The 24,463-nt window shown below is 38.2% G+C and overlaps 1 protein-coding gene across 1 annotated transcript; it reads left to right on the forward strand.

Moving 5' to 3' along the window:
* Positions 1-19,334: 19,334 nt before the first annotated feature.
* On the forward strand, positions 19,335-21,085 carry LOC145074449 (uncharacterized). Its single transcript, XM_079020818.1, has 2 exons — positions 19,335-20,066; positions 20,184-21,085. Exons 1-2 carry the CDS (start codon positions 19,474-19,476, stop codon positions 20,896-20,898), a joined length of 1,308 nt encoding a protein of 435 aa, XP_078876944.1. The 5' UTR covers positions 19,335-19,473; the 3' UTR covers positions 20,899-21,085.
* The last annotated feature ends 3,378 nt before the right edge of the window (positions 21,086-24,463 follow it).

Raw genomic sequence — 24,463 nt, forward strand, 5'->3', positions numbered from 1 at the left:
TTTGACTATGAATTCAAAAAGTTCAACTATGAATTTAAAAGGTTAAACTATGAATTTTGATCAGTAGAGATACAATATTTTCTATTTATATTTGCATTTGTTTCATATTGCATTTGTGTGATCATTGTAGAGCACTATCATCGGTATTGAAAATGAGTAGTTACAGCGAAAGAACCTTTTCTCAACTACCAATTTTCTTGCATAACCTTCAAAGAACAAATCCTAATACCTTCACAGCCATTAAGAAAACCGATACCAACCGCTTTCAATTCTGTTTTGTAGCTTTAGGTTGCGTGGTATAACATACTTCTTTTATTGAGTTATACAATATTTCATGGTAATGTATCTCGATTGGTTTTTACTTATCACTAATATGTGTTCGTTTTTATGTAGATTCGTACCTTCCTTAGGTGCATGATACCGCTGATATATGTGGGTTATTTACCCCTTCTTGGGAGCTTTCTGACAACAATGTACTTCGCAGTGGCTTTAGATGGAAATCATGAACCACTACTCTTAGCACTTGGTTTGGGAACCTTACAGTGTGAAGAATCATGGAGATGGTTCATGATGAGGTTAAGAGATTGTTTAGGTGAGGACATAGAGGTTGGTTTCATAAGCAACCTGTGTGATAACATAGACTTTGGTGTTGAGAGTGCCTACCCAGATTCCTATCATGGATATTGTCCTAAAGATATAGCTCGAAAGATACGTGAGTCTGTCGGACATAACAATACGGAAGTCGAATCGTTGTTTTGGAACTCATGCAATGCATATAGCGTTGATGATTTTTACTTGTGTTTGGAAAGGTTGCAAAGTACATGTAGGAAACCACCTTTCTGCACCTTGCTTATGAGTCCAATTTAGTGGCTTGACGATATACTGATTTCAAAATGGACAAGAACATTTTTCCCAAAAATACGTTACAATGTTAAATCGATTGACGTCCCTGAAATTTTGCAAATTATATCCTCACGTGAGTTTCCTATAACAACGATAATTGAGTTAACCACCACGTCGATACAATCAAAGTATGCTGAACGGGCCGAACTGGCTGGTAAGGGAGATTGTTATATTTAGTTTTTTTTATTGTGCTACTATTTTTATTAAAATATCAAATTTTACAGGGAGGTTGTCTGGTGGGTTGACCCCTTACGTTGAGAGTAAGGTTCAAAAAAGTCTCAACAAGTCTTATAATTGTAATGCAAGACGTTTGTATGGGGATACATTTGAAGTCGATGACACTTTTGCCACCAGCAACGTACAACTTGAACGAAGGGTATGTAGTTGTGGTAAATGGCAAAAAAGCGGCATACCATGTGGCCACGCTATAGCATGTCTAAGAACCCGTACATCTGAGTCCATTCAGAGAATGGTTGATTACAAGTTCACTAATTATGTGTATCGACTTGCATATGGATCTGAGTTGGTGAATGCTATACCATCACATGTGCATTGGGAAATACCAAATGAAACGATGGTCCTGTTACCTCCCTCAATGCAGTAGTTATTCATGTAGCACCTTTATGTTTTATGTAGTATTATGTATTAGTTTTTTATGTACCCCGTTTTTATTTTAGTGCTGTGTTACGTATTAGTTATCCATGTACCCAGTTTATATTTTATGTCGTATTATGTGTTAGTTATTTATGTACCCCATTTATATTTTATTGCGTTCTAAATATTGGCTATTGAGGAAAGAACATACATTAAAAGAAATGGACGTTTATTAAATAGTAACGACTAGACACATACAACAACAAGCAACTTAAATAACGAAAAACAATTAACTTAACCAACATGCATATTAAAAATAAGGGACATTCTTTAAAAGATTCCATGCATCTAAGTGGGTAAACTCGCTACCATCATATTCAAAACGGTATAGTTCCAAAGCCACCTGCCGTAGAATGTCTTCATCCGTATTTGCATGTTCGTTATCCAACTCGTTATAAATACGTTGAAATTGTTTCACCTTCATTTTCATATCTAGAAACTTCGCTTTGACATCTCTTATTCTTCGATATTTGAGTACTAGGTTATTTTCATGTACTAGGTTATTTTCATGTATTTCTGATGTATTTCGTATGTATTTCGTTTGTTTAAAATCTATTTTAGTTTATTATGTGAGCAACTCGTATGATTAACTTGAGTTAATAAATGACCATTGCATTAGTTATCACAATATATTAGAATACATTAGTAACAAGGATTCCATGAACCATTAAAAACATCACAACAATTACATGAAAAACAACGACATAATACGAACAAAGCATTAATGTAAAACACAAGTCCATGGGTTATTCTTAACAGAAATTAGAGCGGTCTACTTGAAATACTGTTTATCTCTAACAACCTTCCAAACTTCCTCATATTCGAAGTCTCTGCCGTCATGCTCACAGATGTAAAACTCTGTAACAACTTCCAAGAACTCTTCTTCGTCACGATAACGAACATTGTTACGTTTCGCATAACTACATGCTCGATTGAACCATGTCACTTCTTCCTTTACATCCGTCCACTTAGTAACAACATCTGATTTTTCTCTTTTTTTTCCTTCTCCCATCTCATGGTTAAACAAAGATGTGAGGCGACTCCATTCATCACCAATTAGGCAATGCGGGGGAGCAAGTAACGGTTCACCATCCTTAACACTTAGCCAGCATCGTGTTAGAAGTAACACCTCGTTTGTCGTCCATGGCCTTTCAGAATTGGAACCAGGTACTTCATTCGAAGAACTTGCTGCATTTGACGACATTTCTAATAATGGGAATTCGTTTCGTTTAGGTGATTTGGGTGTTTGGTTTATAGATCTTAAACATCTATTTATATAAATAAATAGACTATGAATTCATACTTTGACTACGAAATGGTAATATTTGGACTACCATTTTCAGCTTTATGCAGTGTTTTGTCATGTCAAACTGTCATTTATCTCTTGTCACTTAAGGGTCCCACTGGGATGTGCAGGTTACTACAGTGACTTGTCATTACTGTCTAGTCATTTCAAAGTTGGACTTCTCATTACTGTCTAGTATGTATAAATACCACTTATTGCTCCAGTTTAATACAATATCGACTTTATTATGAGTTCCTCACACAAATTCGAAATTTGCTCATGCAACGAAGTAGATTGTTACTACTGTGATTCGGTAGACCCTTTTTTTACACCCTCTTCAGCCGGGCCATATATGTCACATGAAAATTTTGAAGAATTAAAGAAGGCTGAAGCACAACAAGAAGAGGACAAAGAGTCATCCCGACTTCTCACTCAACTTGCTAATGATATAGATTCGGAATGTAAACAAGCTCAAGAATGGATTGACCTCAATAAAAACAAAATCAAAGAGCATAAAGATTGGATAAAAAAGAGTAAGAAGGCAATTAAAATGTCACAACTGTGAATTTTAAGCTATGTAATCTATACATTCAAGTTAATGTGAATCAAAAACTTTAATCAAATACAAGATACAAGTACTATAAATAGTCATCAAACAATTGGAGACCCTAGAAGTTTTGGTTAAGTCCATTTTGGACTAAGACTTCCTTATTGGATCCAAATGAACCAATAAGCTTCCAATTAGACTATCATGGGCTTAGGACCCTAATTGGGCTCTAATTGGACCCACATTCGTTTATTCCAATATTTTGGGCTAGGTAGAACCTAGAAGGAAATAAAACACAAGTTTGATCCATAATTTAACCTAACCTAGCTTAATAAAGCATAAAAAAAAAAAAATCACAATTTTATTTTATAAGTCCAATAAATACCCTAAACTACCTCTAATGTTGGGCTTAGGGGCAAAAGCCCAAATTTTTCCTCTTTCCCCTTCATATTCTCGGCCCAAGGCCCAAATCCAAGGGAGGTTGACTTTGGTTGCCACCTCACTATTATCTAATGGATTTCTAGGCACATATCACATACCTCCATGCATGTATCACTTCAAGAGTCACTTCTTTTCTCTCTTCTCTTCTTGTTTGGCCGAGAGCAACACCACACACACCAAAAATATCTCAACTTTCTCTCTAGAACACACAAGAACTCTCCTCCCTCCCCTCTCCAAAAATCTCGAAATTTAGGGACTTTCCAAGAGGATTTTGCAAGTAAATCATCATCTAAGGTAAGATTATGCATGGATCTATGGTTTAAATTCTTTTGTTATTAAAATCCTTTCCTAATCTATACAAAAATCGTGATCTTACACCCTAGAATCATCTCAAAACTCAAGATCTTCACCAAAGGGAGCCAAGGCCAAAAACACTTCATTTTTCCTTCCATTTTCCTTGCAAAAACCGAACCAACACCCCAAGGTGAGATTCATACCCCTATTTTCTGTTTTTATGAGTTTTTGTGGGGGGGAATACAAGTGAAAGTGTAGATCTATATGTGTTTGTATGCCTTGTATGATTTCCATGCTTATATGTATGCTTATATGTGTTTTAATGTTGGATCTAGCTATTAAACCCCTCAAAACCGAGATGTAACTTATGTTTTATGATTTTAGCTTCAAATGTGTTCCTACATAATAAGTGATACAAGAAAAATAGCTAAGTGGTTAACAACAATTTTCTTTAAGCTAAAAACACACATTTTGGGCCAAAAATGTGAAAAATACAAAATTAAGGGCCCAAATTGACATTTTACAGATTCTGATGGTTGAAATGTGCCAAAACAGTTTCCATAAAACTATTTCTGGAATTCTATTCAATTAGAGGATTAAAAACATAAATTTCAAGCTTATTGGGCTAAAAATGAAAATTTCGGCCCAAAGAGGCCCATTATGCGAATTTTTCTGTTTTGAAGGGCCAAAACTGTGAAATTCTGTAAAACAGTGGACTATAAGTGTCCCAAACCCTTTTCAAAGGTTTAAAATGCTTTTTAAATTTAAAAAGGACCAAAGTTGCAAAAATTTTCCATTTTGGGCCAAAATTGTTAAAATTGCGAAAAGAAGGGCTAAAACCGAGAAAAACTGCATTTTCAGGGACCTAAACTGTTTTCTATGGAAAATATGCTGGAAAATATTAATTTCAATAATTTTTGGTGTTAAAATGTCAAGAAAAATAGTTTAAGGACCAAACCGGGAAATATTGAAATAAAAGGGTTGAAAATGTAAATTTTACAAATAATGAGGGGCTGAAAACAGAAATATTCCAAGGCTGATTCAATATGTACAACTTGATCAAATAATGACACCTCAACTATCAATGAGATACAACTCATTACAATACCAAAAGTCGTTGTTAAACGAATTGGCTCGGTCTCGAGCCAATGAAAATCTACAACTACTAACTCTTCGATACGTACAAATAACGACTGGTAATACATATACATACGAGTGTGCACAGACGTCTACGCACCATCTTCGGGCCCCAAAAGTGTAAAAGCTTGTTTGTTGGGCCTAGCTAGCCCAATGACCTGATCTTAAGGCCCGAAGACATTTTTTTTCTACGAAGTGTTGAGTTTCACCGACTTGGCACAACGTAGGGTGACTTTCAATGGCTTGTACCACTGGTCCCCAAGGGTCCATGGTATTGCTAGAAAAGTCTACACATTTTACGAGGCGGGTCGGGGACCCCTCGCACGCATATTTTCCCCAACCGATTAATGGAGTTACCGGGGTCTTCGTGACCTCTTTCTCTTCGGATGTGGGACTACACTTAGTCCGGGCGATTGGATAACGTGATTAGTACGGACGACGCCTTCGGGTTCGTTAGTATAACTATAAACTGGGCGTTTGTGTAATGCGGGTTTGTAGTAAATAATCAATGCTCGAGAACCTTCCAACGTCGCTTGGGACCGATACTGCTATTTTCATAATGTTTTCAACGCAACTTAATGGATTCCAAAAGAGCTAGGGGAACATCGGGTTTCCCTAGGTTTTTTTTTATCACATACAGATTTGAAACGCATACATCTTAAAGGAACATTTTTTTTAAGTATAGAAACAAACAAGCATACCTATGGATCTTCACAAACGTTTTCGAAAGCTTTTCTTTTCAGAAAATATCGGATTTTCTGGTGGTTTTTCAAGCAATATAAACATTCAATTTCAAACACTACTTATGAACTCACCAACATTTCATATGTTGACGTTTTTCAAAATACTTGTATTCTCAGGGAACCAGTGAATCAAGGGAAATCATACTCAGTGACGGTTGCAGTTTATTTTTGAATGAACCAAACAAAATTAATTTTTGGAAAGGTAATGTCTTAAACAATGTATGACATGTAAACACTACTGGTTGTACTATGTTGATGAATGGTGACGAATGTTGTTTTGTTTCATATATATTCAATGTTATGGTATTCAATTGAGTCACGACAGCCCCCGGACGTTTCCGCCGTCTGGTTCGGGGGTGTGACAGGTTGGTATCAGAGCTTTGTTTATAGTGAACTAGCATGTCGAGCCATACATTGATATGCAACTATAAACCAAAAAGAAGGACTAACATAACTCTGAACAAAACAAATGAATAAAATACACTTGCTTGCATTAGGGATAAGAACCTAACGCCGAATCAAACACAATAATGCTGGTATCTCGGTTAATTCGGGACTGTTCTTAGTGATACCAAGGAGTGAATGTAGCCTGATCAACTACATTCCCTCCAAAGTAAAACTAACACACGTCTTGATGAGATCGGGATAGCCAGGGAACCTAAAACTATACCCTTCTAGCACCAAAAAGAGAACGTTTGTTTAGTCTGCAATAGTGGGAGAGGCATAGGATGATATTAGTGAACTCTTACGTGTTTTGCTATGTGTTGCGAATCTATGATTGTATGTTAAATGATAGAAGTACTTAAGTTCGTACCATACACCTAGTCAGTAGGACCACGACCTCACGGAAACCACGTACACTCAACATCTTTCCGTTTCGTGACAAGAAGATGCCTCGCCCAGCTACTCGCAGAAATCCCGAACCAACCCCGCCGGAAGTTGACTCCACTGCTTTCCAGGCAGCCGTGTCTGCTGCGGTCACGGCAGCTATGGCACAACTTCACCGAGGAAACAACGGAGGAGGCAATGGTCAAGGCTCCGGAAGTTCGAACAACGGGACGAACCAAGGACTCACTAAAACGTGCACCTACAAGGATTTTGCGAACGCTAAACCCCGAACTTTCAACGGTACCGGAGGAGTGATCGCCCTGAAGCGATGGATCGAGAAGGTAGAGTCGGTATTCGAGATATGCGAGTGCCCCGAGCAGATGAAAGTGAAGTTCGCGGCCTGCACTTTTGTAGACCAAGCACTCACTTGGTGGAATGGTCATGTGGAAGCTATGACACTCCCTGTCGCCAACTCTATTCCCTGGGCAGAGATGAAAGAGATGTTAACGGCTGAGTACTGCCCCCGGGGCGAAATACAGAAGATGGAGCAGGAACTATGGAATCTCACGGTGCAGAATGGGAACATCGATGCTTACATATCGAGATTCAGCGAACTGTCTCTGTTGTGCCCGGGTATGATCACATCAGAGGGGAAGAAGATTGAACGATTCATTTGGGGATTGACAACCCCCATTCAAGGGAATGTGATAGCTGCGAACCCTGAAACTTTTGACAGTGCGAAGAGATTGGCAAAGAGGCTGTATGATCATAACCACAAAAAGGGCGAGAAACCGGTAGAGACTGAAAAGAAGAAGGAGAGCGATGGTAAGAAAGGATGGAACAACAAGAGGAAGGGGCGTCAAGGTCCCGAGACCTCTAAAAAGCAACAAACGGTGGCAGTTCACGCTGTCACTGCGCCGGTACCAGTCACATCACATGCTCCAGCCTCAGCTGCTTCAAATACTTCAAGACCCTATTCCGGCACTCATCCCAAATGCAACAAGTGCGGTTTCCATCACCAAGGAGAATGTAGGGAGTTCCATTGCACCAGTTGCAACCGAAGGGGACACACTGCAAAGTTCTGCAGGACTTATCCTCCTCAGAACCAGAGTCAGGGAAACAACCAGAACAACAACAACAACCACCGCAATACCAACAACACCAATGCCGGCGGCAACAACACAGGGCCTAGCCACACCTGTTTCGGGTGTGGAAGGACGGGACATTTCCGTCGAGACTGCCCTAACAACAACAACAACTCAGGAAACGGAGGAGCAGGAAGAATGCTGACTATGGGTCAGAGTGATGCAGTTCAGGACCCCGCAGTTGTGACCGGTACGTTCCTCCTAAACCACACTTATGCATGCATCTTATTTGATACCGGAGCGGAGTGAAGTTTCGTAAGCGAGAAGTTTAAACATTTATTAAAACAACAACCCCAAAAGCTAAATGAAACCTATACGGTGGAAATGGCCAATGGGAAGACCGAATCCACTAGGGAAATCTACACTGGATGTACCCTAACCCTTAACTAGCACGTCTTTCGAATAGATCTAATGCCAGTATCAATTAGGAGTTTTGATGTGATTATCGGCATGGATTGGTTAAGCCCCCACCATGCTGAGATTATGTGCCACGAGAAGGCCGTTCGCCTTCGTCTCCCGAATCACGAAACCCTAGTAATTTACGGAGACAAACCTAGCACGAATCTTCGTCTTATCTCGTGCATCAAAGCACAAAAACATCTGCGAAAGAACAACGTAGCGTTCTTGGCCCACATAGTGGACAAGGCCAAAGAAGAAACTAACATCCAAGACATTCCGGTAGCATGTGAATTTCCGGACGTGTTTCCCGAAGATCTTCCAGGAGTACCCCCAGAGAGACAGGTTGAGTTCCGAATCGACCTCGTCCCAGAAGCAACTCCTCTCGCTAAATCACCATACCGACTGGCTCCCGCTGAAATGCAGGAATTATCCAGCCAACTCAGTGAGCTTCTGGACAAGGGATTTATCCGACCTAGCTACTCGCCATGGGGAGCTCCGGTGCTCTTTGTCAAAAAGAAGGATGGATCTTTCAGAATGTGCATCGATTACAGAGAGTTGAACAAACTCACTGTTAAAAATCGCTACCCACTCCCGCGAATCGATGATCTATTCGACCAGCTCCAAGGAGCTAGCTATTTTTCTAAAATAGATCTACGGTCCGGATACCATCAACTCAAGGTCCGAGAAGAAGATATTCCTAAAACCGCTTTCCGAACCCGCTATGGACATTATGAATTCGTCGTAATGCCCTTCGGTCTAACAAATGCACCCGCCGCATTTATGGACCTAATGAACCGAATCTGTCGACCGTTCTTGGACAACTTCGTCATTGTGTTTATCGATGACATCCTCGTCTATTCTCGAAGCAAAGAGGAGCATGGCCAACATCTCCGACAAGTCCTAGAGACGCTGCGATCGGAAAGGCTTTACGCCAAACTCTCTAAGTGTGAGTTTTGGCTACGGAGCGTGAATTTTCTAGGTCACGTAGTTAGCCAAGATGGAATTCATGTGGATCCCTCTAAGGTCAAAGCTGTGGAAGGATGGGCAACTCCGACTACGCCCACAGAAATTCGTCAGTTCTTAGGCCTAGCAGGGTACTATAGGAGATTCATCCAAAACTTCTCTAAAATCGCCAAGCCACTTACCTTGCTTACGCAAAAGAGTGTGCCATTCAAGTGGACAGACAGACAAGAGATTGCGTTTCGAACCTTGAAGCAAGCTCTTTGTAGCGCTCCTGTATTATCTCTACCCGAAGGAACGGAAGATTTTGTAGTTTACTGTGACGCGTCAAATCAGGGCTTAGGTTGCGTTCTCATGCAACGTGGAAGAGTAATAGCATATGCGTCCCGTCAACTAAAGACGCACGAAGTAAATTACACAACCCATGACCTAGAACTGGGAGCTGTGGTCTTCGCTCTAAAAATTTGGAGGCACTACCTGTACGGTACAAAGTGCACCATCTTTACGGACCACAAGAGCCTCCAGCACATCTTGAATCAGAAGGAGCTGAACATGAGACAACGAAGATGGGTGGAGTTGTTAAACGACTACGAATGCGAGATCAAGTACCATCCAGGCAAGGCCAACGTGGTAGCTGACGCATTAAGTCGGAAGGAATACACAAATCGCCGTACGAAAACGCACTCGATAACCATTCAGTCTCATCTGACCACTCAAATTGCATCAGCCCAGGCAGAGGCTATGAAAACGGAAAATAGAACTAGCGAGGCATTACGTGGAATGGAGAAGAACCTGGAAGTCAAAGAGAATGGGGTATACTACTTCATGAACCGTATTTGGGTTCCAAAAATCGGAGGATTCAGGGAGATCGTTATGAAGGAAGCTCACAAGACACGATACTCCATTCATCCTGGTTCGGACAAGATGTATTTGGACATTAAGCAGCACTATTGGTGGCCTAACATGAAGGCGGAAATCGCAACTTATGTTAGTAAGTGCCTTACGTGTGCCAAAGTAAAAGTGGAATACCAGAAACCTTCCGGATTGTTACAGCAACCGGCAATCCCTGAGTGGAAATGGGAGGGGATTTCTATGGACTTCGTGACCAAGCTGCCCAAGACGTCGGACGGATTGGACACCATATGGGTAATAATCGACCGACTGACGAAATCTGCCCATTTCCTGCCCATCAAAGAGTCCTACAAGATGGAGAGGCTGACGCGTTTGTACCTACGAGAGATTGTAAGACTTCATGGAGTGCCAAAATCCATCATTTCGGATAGGGACAGTAGGTTCACGTCACGCTTTTGGCAGTCGCTCCACAAGGCAATGGGAACTCATCTTGATATGAGCACCGCGTATCACCCACAAACGGACGGTCAAAGCGAACGAACCATTCAGACGCTTGAAGACATGCTTCGTGCATGTGTGATAGACTTCGGAAAGTCTTGGGATACCCACCTACCGTTGATCGAGTTTTCATATAACAATAGTTATCATTCGAGCATTAAGGTGGCCCCTTTCGAAGCACTGTACGGGCGTAAATGTAGATCACCGTTATGTTGGGCTGAAGTAGGTGACACCCAGCTAGCAAGAACACATACGTCGGATAGGGCAATGACAGGACCGGAAATCATTCGCGAGACCACAGAAAAGATTGTCCAGATCAAAGCTCGATTACAGGCATCGCGTGACCGGCAAAAGAGCTACGCTGATAAACGGCGAAAGCCCTTAGAGTTCCAGGTCGGTGATCGAGTATTGTTGAAGGTCTCACCCTGGAAAGGGGTTATACGTTTCGGAAAACGAGGAAAGCTAAACCCACGGTACATTGGACCTTTCGAAATCGTCGCCCGAATAGGTCCGGTAGCCTACAGACTACAACTACCCCCGGAGCTAAACGGTGTACACCCCGTGTTTCATGTTTCTAATCTGAAAAAGTGCCTATCAGATGAAACCCTTGTCATTCCTCTTGATGAAATCGAAATCAATGAGAATCTCCTGTTCGTCGAAGAACCAATCGAAATCATGGACAGGGAGGTGAAGCGTACTAAACAAAGTCGCATCCCGATCGTGAAGGTACGGTGGAACGCAAAGCGTGGGCCAGAATTCACATGGGAACGCGAAGATCAAATGAAGCAAAAGTACCCTCGCCTATTCTAGCATTCTCAAATCTAGCTTTCAAACAGAATTTCGGGACGAAATTCCCTTTAACGGGGGGATGATGTCACAACTGTGAATTTTAAGCTATGTAATCTATACATTCAAGTTAATGTGAATCAAAAACTTTAATCAAATACAAGATACAAGTACTATAAATAGTCATCAAACAATTGGAGACCCTAGAAGTTTTGGTTAAGTCCATTTTGGACTAAGACTTCCTTATTGGATCCAAATGAACCAATAAGCTTCCAATTAGACTATCATGGGCTTAGGACCCTAATTGGGCTCTAATTGGACCCACATTCGTTTATTCCAATATTTTGGGCTAGGTAGAACCTAGAAGGAAATAAAACACAAGTTTGATCCATAATTTAACCTAACCTAGCTTAATAAAGCATAAAAAAAAAAAAATCACAATTTTATTTTATAAGTCCAATAAATACCCTAAACTACCTCTAATGTTGGGCTTAGGGGCAAAAGCCCAAATTTTTCCTCTTTCCCCTTCATATTCTCGGCCCAAGGCCCAAATCCAAGGGAGGTTGACTTTGGTTGCCACCTCACTATTATCTAATGGATTTCTAGGCACATATCACATACCTCCATGCATGTATCACTTCAAGAGTCACTTCTTTTCTCTCTTCTCTTCTTGTTTGGCCGAGAGCAACACCACACACACCAAAAATATCTCAACTTTCTCTCTAGAACACACAAGAACTCTCCTCCCTCCCCTCTCCAAAAATCTCGAAATTTAGGGACTTTCCAAGAGGATTTTGCAAGTAAATCATCATCTAAGGTAAGATTATGCATGGATCTATGGTTTAAATTCTTTTGTTATTAAAATCCTTTCCTAATCTATACAAAAATCGTGATCTTACACCCTAGAATCATCTCAAAACTCAAGATCTTCACCAAAGGGAGCCAAGGCCAAAAACACTTCATTTTTCCTTCCATTTTCCTTGCAAAAACCGAACCAACACCCCAAGGTGAGATTCATACCCCTATTTTCTGTTTTTATGAGTTTTTGTGGGGGGGAATACAAGTGAAAGTGTAGATCTATATGTGTTTGTATGCCTTGTATGATTTCCATGCTTATATGTATGCTTATATGTGTTTTAATGTTGGATCTAGCTATTAAACCCCTCAAAACCGAGATGTAACTTATGTTTTATGATTTTAGCTTCAAATGTGTTCCTACATAATAAGTGATACAAGAAAAATAGCTAAGTGGTTAACAACAATTTTCTTTAAGCTAAAAACACACATTTTGGGCCAAAAATGTGAAAAATACAAAATTAAGGGCCCAAATTGACATTTTACAGATTCTGATGGTTGAAATGTGCCAAAACAGTTTCCATAAAACTATTTCTGGAATTCTATTCAATTAGAGGATTAAAAACATAAATTTCAAGCTTATTGGGCTAAAAATGAAAATTTCGGCCCAAAGAGGCCCATTATGCGAATTTTTCTGTTTTGAAGGGCCAAAACTGTGAAATTCTGTAAAACAGTGGACTATAAGTGTCCCAAACCCTTTTCAAAGGTTTAAAATGCTTTTTAAATTTAAAAAGGACCAAAGTTGCAAAAATTTTCCATTTTGGGCCAAAATTGTTAAAATTGCGAAAAGAAGGGCTAAAACCGAGAAAAACTGCATTTTCAGGGACCTAAACTGTTTTCTATGGAAAATATGCTGGAAAATATTAATTTCAATAATTTTTGGTGTTAAAATGTCAAGAAAAATAGTTTAAGGACCAAACCGGGAAATATTGAAATAAAAGGGTTGAAAATGTAAATTTTACAAATAATGAGGGGCTGAAAACAGAAATATTCCAAGGCTGATTCAATATGTACAACTTGATCAAATAATGACACCTCAACTATCAACGAGATACAACTCATTACAATACCAAAAGTCGTTGTTAAACGAATTGGCTCGGTCTCGAGCCAATGAAAATCTACAACTACTAACTCTTCGATACGTACAAATAACGACTGGTAATACATATACATACGAGTGTGCACAGACGTCTACGCACCATCTTCGGGCCCCAAAAGTGTAAAAGCTTGTTTGTTGGGCCTAGCTAGCCCAATGACCTGATCTTAAGGCCCGAAGACATTTTTTTTCTACGAAGTGTTGAGTTTCACCGACTTGGCACAACGTAGGGTGACTTTCAATGGCTTGTACCACTGGTCCCCAAGGGTCCATGGTATTGCTAGAAAAGTCTACACATTTTACGAGGCGGGTCGGGGACCCCTCGCACGCATATTTTCCCCAACCGATTAATGGAGTTACCGGGGTCTTCGTGACCTCTTTCTCTTCGGATGTGGGACTACACTTAGTCCGGGCGATTGGATAACGTGATTAGTACGGACGACGCCTTCGGGTTCGTTAGTATAACTATAAACTGGGCGTTTGTGTAATGCGGGTTTGTAGTAAATAATCAATGCTCGAGAACCTTCCAACGTCGCTTGGGACCGATACTGCTATTTTCATAATGTTTTCAACGCAACTTAATGGATTCCAAAAGAGCTAGGGGAACATCGGGTTTCCCTAGGTTTTTTTTTATCACATACAGATTTGAAACGCATACATCTTAAAGGAACATTTTTTTTAAGTATAGAAACAAACAAGCATACCTATGGATCTTCACAAACGTTTTCGAAAGCTTTTCTTTTCAGAAAATATCGGATTTTCTGGTGGTTTTTCAAGCAATATAAACATTCAATTTCAAACACTACTTATGAACTCACCAACATTTCATATGTTGACGTTTTTCAAAATACTTGTATTCTCAGGGAACCAGTGAATCAAGGGAAATCATACTCAGTGACGGTTGCAGTTTATTTTTGAATGAACCAAACAAAATTAATTTTTGGAAATGTAATGTCTTAAACAATGTATGACATGTAAACACTACTGGTTGTACTATGTTGATGAATGGTGACGAATGTTGTTTTGTTTCATATATATTCAATGTTATGGTATTCAATTGAGTCACGACAGCCCCCGGACGTTTCCGCCGTCTGGTTCGGGGGTGTGACATAAAACGACTGAAAAACGGCTTGCTGAGAAGGATGAGCAGTTGATACACATTATGGTAAAAAAAGGATCGTTTCGAAGACAAAATGAGAATTAGGGATGACTATATAACAATGGAGAAAGAGAAGTACCCGTTGCAGTTCCCTGAGTTTAAAAATTAGTTATAAAGTTGTTGTAATATTATCATGAAACAGATTAGGTTGCCAAAGGATCGTTTGTTGTTTTTTTTAAATAACATGTTGTAACTGTTAAAATAAATCTGCAAACTATATTTTATAATATAAAGGCTTCATTCATTGTTATAATCAACAAACTTAACTAAAATATGAAAGCATAGCAATGTCTTGTAAGAGTTAATAAAAATATTACAATACATAATAAGCTAACAACTCGTCATTACTCTTAATTTCAAGGTTGTTTTATATCAAAATCAGCGTTATGGGTTTGTGAGCAACCCGCTGAACCACCAATATTATATGCCATTTATGGAGTAGAAATTATGTGACATGCTCTGCTACCAGACGCCCTTCCAGTACAATTATTTCTCGTGTGTCCTAGTTGACCACATGTAGAACACTCTTTTATAATTGGACCCTCGCCTTGGGATGGAATGCGGTCTGTGTTTCTTGGCCTGCCTGGCTGACGTTTATCCATTATAGGTGGCTTAACAATCATCAAATCATCGGGGATCTCCCATTCGGATGGCTTCGACAGAGGGTTTATTGATTCCTCATATGTTTTCCTCAGTGTTTCGGTAAGGTAAGCATTTAATGCAAACCTCGAGCAGTCTTGGTAATTGTTCACTGTTAAACATCTTATGACATGACCATAAGGTATCCCATCAAGTTGCCAATGCCTACATGTACATGTCATATGTTGAAAATCAACAATCACATTTTGTGCCCCATTTTTGACCTCGCATTTCGTATTTGAGATCATGCGAACATCCCATTTCGTAAAAGTTTTCTTGTTTTCTTTTACAACTTCATCCGCCCAAGGGGTAAGTGTTGTTGTTGCTTCCGCTAAAAAAACAGCCAAAATGAAGAAGTTAAGATCAATAACATCAAAACTAATAAAACATTAATATTACAAATTTACGTAATACCTGCAAAGTTACGTCTTTGAAACCACCATTGTTGCATTGTAGCACGAAAAAAATCAATCAACATAAGTATTGGCACCTTACGTGCGTGTCTAGATAATGCATTTATAGACTCTGCACTGTTGGACGACATAAGATTGTATCGGTTCCCTTTAAAATGTGCCCTTGACCAGGTTTCTGGATTTATACTTTTTAAGTACTCCCATACTGGTTCTTTTGTCTTTTTCATAACATCCATGGCAGCATCAAAAGCATCAACTGTGTATGCCCTACACGCCTCCCAAAAAATTCCTTTAACCGTCTTACTCTTGCCGAATCTAGATACTATGTTGAAATACAAATGGACACCACATATTCCATGATGAGCGTGAGGAAAAATGTTGGGAACGGATGTTGCTATAGATGGAGACCTATCAGATATAATTGTAAGCTCCTGCATATTTCCTATGCAATCACGTAGTTTTTGAAAAAACCATGTCCAAGAATCAGTACACTCATTTTTGCATATACCATATGCAACCGGTAATATTTGATTTTGTCCGTCCTTAGTAACTGCAAGTAGCATGATACCTTTGAACTCGCCCTTTAGGTGAGCTCCATCTACTACTAGGGTCGGCTTACAAAAATTGACAAAAGCTCGTACCTACAATACATTGTATATCTATTCAAATACACCAAAATAAATATTAAAAAAAAAATTAGGACATGATAATACTAACCGAGCAACCGAGTGCGACGTACAAAAACTCAAAGCGATCATCAGCATCTGTTTTAATATGTATGACAGTACCCGGATTATGTTTGGCCAAGTTGTGACAATACGCCGGAAGTTTGGTAAAAGAATCCTCTTTCGTACCCCTTAACGACAACAATGCATATTGCTTCGCACACCATGCCTGATGGTATGAGATATTGATATTCAATTGAGCATTCATATCATTAACAATTTCTTTTCCCCGATAAACTCTACTATAGTCTTCAGCCAAAACATCAGCAACATATTCACCCAAAACATATTTGTTTGCTTGTCGATGATTAGGTTGCAACAATGTTGAAGAACATGTGTGTACATCAACAAATTTATTCACTTGGAAAAGTCCATCAGAATTTTTAATTGCTTTTGCTCTTAGTAACCAAGAACAATTTTTCGAAACACACACAGCTTCATACCTTGATTTGGTGGATCTACTTGTCCTCGTCTGGAAACCTTCTCGAAGACATTTTTTACCAATACACCGCTTTAAAAGTTCTTTGTTTTTAAATATACTCTCACATTGAATCTTTTGAAGATTAATGTCTACCATCTGTGTTGGGATATCTTCATTAATATCAACTGGCCATGCTGGTACAGGGGGCATACCGTGAAAAAGGTTATCGGGATACTTAGCTTTAACTTCATCACCCAACTCATCTCTATCGGAATTACTTTGTAGCTCGGTTATATCTAAACATACATCACCAACATCAACATAATGCCCGTAAACATGATTTTTTTCATTTTTTTGAGTTGAATTTTTTTTCTTTTTAGTTTTATCTACCATACGCCTATTCATAAGTTTAACTTCTTGTTCGGCAACATCATCACAACGACCACCCACATGATTATGATATGTACCAACATCATCATCACCAACAGACTTGTAATTCTCGGGATCCACATAGTGAATAGGTGAATAACTAACATTAACATTTTCAGCAACACTGTGAAACTGAGGTACACTAGGAGTATTGAAAGTACCTATCGGATCGTTGCTCCCTTTATAACTGCATAAATTACCAACAAGTTGGTTTCCAATTTCACCACCTCCATTAACCTCCTCAACTTCATCAACCACCACAAACACTTTCACAGCCCTTCCTCCACTACATTTGATTACGTTTATCAACATTCTAACATCCACGTCTTCAACTATAGCTATATAATAATTTAATTCAGGATGGTGGAAACGAAGACTAATTCTATATTTGTCTAACAAACCAATTTTGCTTCTTACCAAAGATACAAAATCACTATAACTAATATACTCAGAAAATATCAAAGCGAGTTCAGAAATACCTCCCTGTGGACATATGTATTCCAGATTAGTTCCATTAACTTGCCATCTCCCACCGGTTACAAGACAAACCAAATATTCAATCATTTTTTGAGCAAATTATAGAGAGAGTTCCTAAACAAATAACAACCAAAATGATATTTTTTCTACAAAAGTTTTTATATAGCAACGTGATTTCGTAGTCAAACCAATTCATTTCATAGTCAAACTTAAAAAAAAAAATACAAAAAAATACACCATTTCGCAGATAGACTGAGAGGATTTCGCAGATGGACCTATTCCATCTGCGAAATTAACCCTATTTATACAGAAAAAATATTAAAAAAAAAAAATTCTCATCTGCGAAAGTACAAGTACCTAAAGCACAACTAGTACTTGTACTTTCGCAGATGAGAAGCCCATTTCGCAGATGGGATCTTCTCATCTGCGAAATGGGTGGCCATTTTTGTAATTTCGATTTTTTTTGACTATTTTTGTAATGCAATTAGTGCAAATGACTATTTTTGTCATTTTCTCTAGTATTTATGTATCCTCCTGATGCAACAATTTGTATGAATAAAAATGATATTTATAGTACAACTCTAAAAAAATACTTTAACATATTATCTACTTAGTTGTAGTTGATGGGTTAAAAAAATACTTTAACATATTATCTGACTCATGACTCAATTGTAATTGATGGATTAAAAAAAATACTTTAACATATTATCTTACTCAGTATAGTTGATGGGTCTAGAATTATGTCAAAAGTTTCTTTAAAGAATCAATTATGTAATTGTTTTGGAAATTCGTGTAAGTTAAAAGTTGGTAAAATGGCTGGATTAGCATCCATTGGAAGAGTTGAATTCAATATGATTTGTGAAAACTATGTACAAATTGAAAAGAAGATAAGACGGCACGTTTAAACATTTTGAAGATAAAATTAAGAAAAAATGACAGATATTTTAAAAGATAATAACTATTTATTAATTTTTTTGGTAACACCTTGACCTTGTCGTAATATAGTTAGATACAAAATTAGATTAATAAGTTGTTAATTCGTGTATTTATATTTGTTGCATCAGCCATCATACATGCATACGGATTTAATTTGGTTAATGTTATTTGGCAAATGTTTGATGATATAGGCAAGTAATAACGAATTTTTCTTTGCAAATTATTTTCTCCATATTTTGAATGTGTTACAATATACAAAACACGCAACTTCATATATGTATAAACAATATGGTCCCTTTGCATATTTTAGGCAACAAAAAATCATATAACAAAAAATAAATACCGAGTAAGCACATATGAATTAACGGGTTCAACATTAAAAGGACCTAATCATCAAAACTAATAATAGTTCAGGGACCAATTCTGTATTAATTCTGTAATGCAGGGAGGGATTTTGTTTAGGAGATCCCATCAAATCGCTGGCATCTTTCTTTGCATACGTGCCCCCAGCTCATTCCCTCACGCATTATCTACTTACAGAACTAAAACAGCCAAATCCTAGATCAATGTACAACTACATCTCCATTACGTACAAGTTATTACAGCGTGTTTGTTATCGATATCCCATTAATAGTTCTGGAAGATATTTCCAGCCTGTAATCTCTCTGTCTCGCTTATATCTCTCTGTATCGACATCTATCTGTAAATATGCGTATAATATATATACGACACACTTGATTTTAACAATTTCACAACTGGGTTTTGTAATCTGATCCAGGAGAATTACGATCATTAGGGGAAAAAGGAGTGTAAAAAGAGTGGTTCTTGATTAAATTAAACGGGAGGACGCCATGGATCCGTGTCCTTACGTGCGAATACTCGTCGGAAGTTTAGGATTGAAGTTTTCCGGTGGTACTACACCGCCGTCGACATATTATTGCAAGATTAAACTCAAAAACGATCTTACCCAGTTCGCGGATATCAGTTCTATCGCAGATGGTGATGGTAATCAAGTTAATGATCAAGTTCAAGCTTGCTTTAATTTGAAGAAATCTGAGTTTGATAAGCTCGTTGATAAATCAAACGTGTTAAAGATGGAGGTTTATTCGGGCCGGAGGAGTAATCCGATTTGTGGGTTTGGGAGCAGTAAGCTTCTTGGAGTTGTGACGGTGGGTTTGGATTCGGAGGCGGTTTCCGGTGGTGGTAACCGTGGATGTTCGGTGGTTCGGAACGGGTGGGTAGGGATTGGTGATCGGAGTTCGAAAAATCCGGTTCAGTTGCATTTGAGTATTCGGGTCGAACGTGACCCGAGATTTGTGTTCGAGTTTGATGGTGAACCCGAGTGTAGCCCACAAGTATTCCAAGTGAACGGGAATCTTCGTCAAGCTGTGTTTACTTGCAAATTCAGTTTCAGAAACAACAGAGAACAGAAATTGAGATCTGAGTAAGTTCGTTCTTCACTTTTTCAGTTTTTCTAAACATGTTCGACGAATTGTCTCAACGAAAATTTAAACCTCTTTCATTGCTTAATCTAATGGTGTGTTTGATTTTTGTTTTACAGTTCGTCGTTATCGGAAACAAAGAACTCAAAAATATGGTTAAGATCGATACGAAATGATAAAGAAAAGCCTGTAAAAGAACGAAAAGGATGGTCAATTACAATTCACGATCTTTCCGGTTCGCCGGTGGCTATGGCGTCAATGGTGACGCCGTTTGTCCCATCAAACGGAACAGACAGCGTCTGCTCGTCGAACCCCGGCGCGTGGCTCATTCTCCGACCGGGTCACAGCACGTGGAAGCCATGGGGCCGTTTGGAGGCGTGGCGGGAGTCGAAAGGTAAAGATCACCTCGGCTACCGGTTCGAGCTTCTACCGGACGCCGCCGTGAGTGGGCTGGATCCGGTGACGTTATCCAACTCCACCATCAGCTCCAAAACCGGTGGGAAATTCACCATAGACATGAGTAATGGAAGCTCACCGAATTCCACCCCAAATGGGAGTTTCGGATCCGGGTCTGGGTCAGGCTCCGATTTCGAAATCGGGTCATGGGCGCATTTGATGTATCAAGGTTTTGTGATGTCGTCATCGGTGGCCGGCGCAGGACGGTGTAGTAAGCCGGAGGTGGAAGTTGGTGTTCAGCACGTGACATGCACGGAGGATGCAGCCGCTTTTGTTGCATTGGCGGCGGCGATGGATTTGAGTATGGATGCTTGTCAGCCGTTCTCTAGGAAGCTCCGAAAGGAGCTGAGGCACGACGGCGAAGAGTCGATATTTTAATTTTAATTTTTTTTTTTTCCGTTTTGAAGAATGTTCTAGAAGAGAGTGTACAGTCAAATTCAGTCGCATATGTTTTTTTTTTGGAATGTTTGATGGGTTTTGTCTTTTTGTTTGGGAAGATGAATGTATGTACAGCTGTTTCTTTAAAGACATCAAAAAATCAATTAAAAATTGTTTCGACTTTTCATACTCTGAGTTATAACATTGTTATCTTTTACATTTCCTTTTATCAATTAAATCATTTATATCAAAATAATCAAAATCCAAATAAACTTAAAATCACATTTTCAGAAGAATTGATAGCTCATATTCCTCTTCGACAATCAAATCCAAATAAACTTAAATCGAATTAGGAAGAAAATAAGTCCGGATAAATTCGAAAGAATCCATGTGTTTCGTATTATCACAATTTTTGTATAAATAATGTATAAGAAATACTAGAAATTCGTAACCAACCGATATTTGCAACTACATGATAAACCATCCAAACTCTTTAACAATACAAAATTCATAAACAATCAAAATTGCTTAACAACCATATCTTTTCATATTCTTAATTTTGAGATTTAAATATAGACGTTAAAATAATATGTAGAAAGACGGATTTTCTCTCGTGTACATGGCACACGAGGCTTTCTAAGGATCCCATGTCTAAAACACTGCAACCAATTTCTGTAATTTACTCTAGTTTAATACGTTAGTATTCATAATGGATTTAAAAAAAATAAAACTACACATTTTTTGTATTATAGATTTTGCTTTCTTACAAAAGGTTACATAATATGCAAATATCATGATGTGAGGTATCTTTGCAGGGTTATGTCGATAGACCTGGCAATGGGACGAGTTTGGAACGAATCGACCTTGATCCAAACCCTTTTAACAAATTTCAAAATCCGATCCAAACCCGTTCCGTAACCCGCAGGGTTTTGAATAATCAAACTCATACCTTTATCCACCGAATCAGCAGATATCCAAACCCGCCCCGTAACCCGTAAGTTTTTTGAATAATAAAACACATTTTACTTAAATCATAAAATCACATTTATTAAATAAAACTAAGTTTTGATTTAGAAAACACAGTATGTACTCGAGGACTGTCTATAAGAATTAAAATCCTTATTTTAGTTACTTCCGATTGGTTTTTGAGCGTCGATTGCATTGATAGAGAATACAAATTACAAACTTTCTTCCGGTTGATAAATAACCTTATTGATTTATAAATGAAATTGGTGATTACATGATGAAATATAAAGGAAATGAAATCATAAATCTTGGGAGAAGAGTAGAAGACTGGAAGTCTAGAAGTTGAGTCATTGACTTCTATGTAAAAACAATTTAGTCTTTGACATTTTCTCTTTGGATTTCTGATTGAAATTTAATGTAAACTTTAGGCAATATAAAATATAAATTTATATTTTTAAAATTTATATGGAGCGAGTTATAAATGGAGCGGATCGGTGCTGATCCATACCCGACCCTTTTAATAAAATGGTTAGCGGATACGGGTCGTTAACGGGTAAACGGATAAAAAACTATGCTCCAAACCCATATAATTGTTAAGGGTTTGGATCGGATCAGGGTCAAAACCCGCTCCATTGCCAGACCTATATGCTGAGGATTAGAATACCAACCCTTTTATTTATTTTTTTAAATAAAAAAAGTTCATATAATCATGCTACCAAGGAGAGGCATGATTGTCGAATGTTGTATATGAGACATTACTAACCATTGAGATACATATAACTAAATACATCATTTCATTTTAATTAAATTTAATTCAAAAATATAATGAAAATAAAATAAAATATAGATTTAAAAAAAAAACTATTTTTCATTTAATAAAAAAGATTACATTAATTTAGTTTTTCATTCAATAAAAAGGATTATATTAATTTAGTTTTTCATTCGTAAACTTAAAAACAAATATATTGATTAAAAAGGTTAATCCATATATGATTTTTCCAAAATCAATTATTTGAAGCCTAACTAAATAAATATATAAATATGTCTTTCAATTTTGTATGCAGACTAAGTTTATATTCCAAACATCTTCATCGTTGTAAATTTGATCCTCGTTTAGATCCATTAACTAAGCCCAAATACTTGGTGTACATCGAAAATCAAAGAACCCTAATTTTGAAAACCAAATTTCCATCTAATTGAAAAGTGGTCAAAGAAATTACCTCTTTCCTTCCCAGCTACAATCGTCTTCCTCACAGGAGCACCACCCTGATGAAATCAAACATCACCTTCTTCCTATTGGCCGTTTTAACTCGTGTACACCACAATTAACCACGACCACAGTCAATCACCATGGTGGTGTTCACGGTCCGTGGTCGTTGCCACCTAGACCGCGAGATGGCTCGTTGCCGGTACTCCGTGCGACCTTATAAACACATGGTAATATCGTATCAAATTTCGTATTGAACTTTAAATAAGAATAAGATACGATTCGATATTGTTTTTTACACTTTACAAACAAAAATTCAAATTTTAATTTGGTCCCAATTTTATTTAGACAAAACTGCAAAAATGGTCAATGTGATATGTATTTTTTATGAGGTTTAGTCCAAACCTCGACTTTTTTGGTTTCGTTGTCCTTTTAAGCTAATTTCGTTGCAGATTTTGTCCCTCAGTAAACTGAAATGACTTTAATACCCTTGGGTATTTATTTTCTATTTTTTTAATTTATTTTTTTAAAGTTTCATAATTGTTTTTTTTTTATTTTAATAATTAAAAAAATTAGAGGCTCTCTCTCTACCCAAAAATTGAGATTAGTGAAAGAAATTTGGGATATGTTTTGCTTTCACCAACCAATTTTTCTTCCTAAGATGTGTTAACAAGCACCCACGTCAGAAACTATAACGACCCGAAGATCACGACATAAAATTTATTGTTTTTAAATTAATAAATTGTCAATATTTCTGTAAAACCAGAGTAATCAATATTTAGCAAAACATCCTTTAACCAAAGTAATTCACAAAGTGCGGAACCATGTGGTGTGTGCGTTGCAATCGTCCCAAACTCTTTCATTTGAAAACCGGAGTACTTGAAACATAAATTGAAAACCATAAGCACAAAACTTAATGAGTTCCCCAAAATACCACACCACATATAATCACAGATTATCATGCACATACATATAGATGCCATGGGCTCCCCCATGGTCTTTACCTGGAATGCCATGGGGTTCCCCCCCCCCCCCCTCCCCTCATGGTCTGACATCCAATTGCCACAAGCTCCTCTCGGAGCCTTCCATGCAAGTATCACTTAGACAACTAGCATACCACATAACACATAATGGGCCGACATTGGTGCCTTCGACCCATGGATATAGTGAGAAGACTTATCTCGCACTGCTGAAACATACAGAAAATCCTTGGCTGCTGGCTGACAAATCCTCGAACTACCAATAACAAAACAATACCCAATTAACAATTGGGTTCTAATCTATAACAATAACTCCATGCCTAGGGTAAAAAGACCATTTTACCGCTAACCTATCCTTGTCCAAAACTATGGCCCAAACTATAATCTGCAAGGCCCAAAAGCCAATTAATAG

Source organism: Lactuca serriola, chromosome 9 (assembly GCF_051521515.1).
Source record: "Lactuca serriola cultivar US96UC23 chromosome 9, Lser_US96UC23_V15, whole genome shotgun sequence".
NCBI classification, from domain to species: Eukaryota; Viridiplantae; Streptophyta; class Magnoliopsida; order Asterales; family Asteraceae; genus Lactuca; species Lactuca serriola.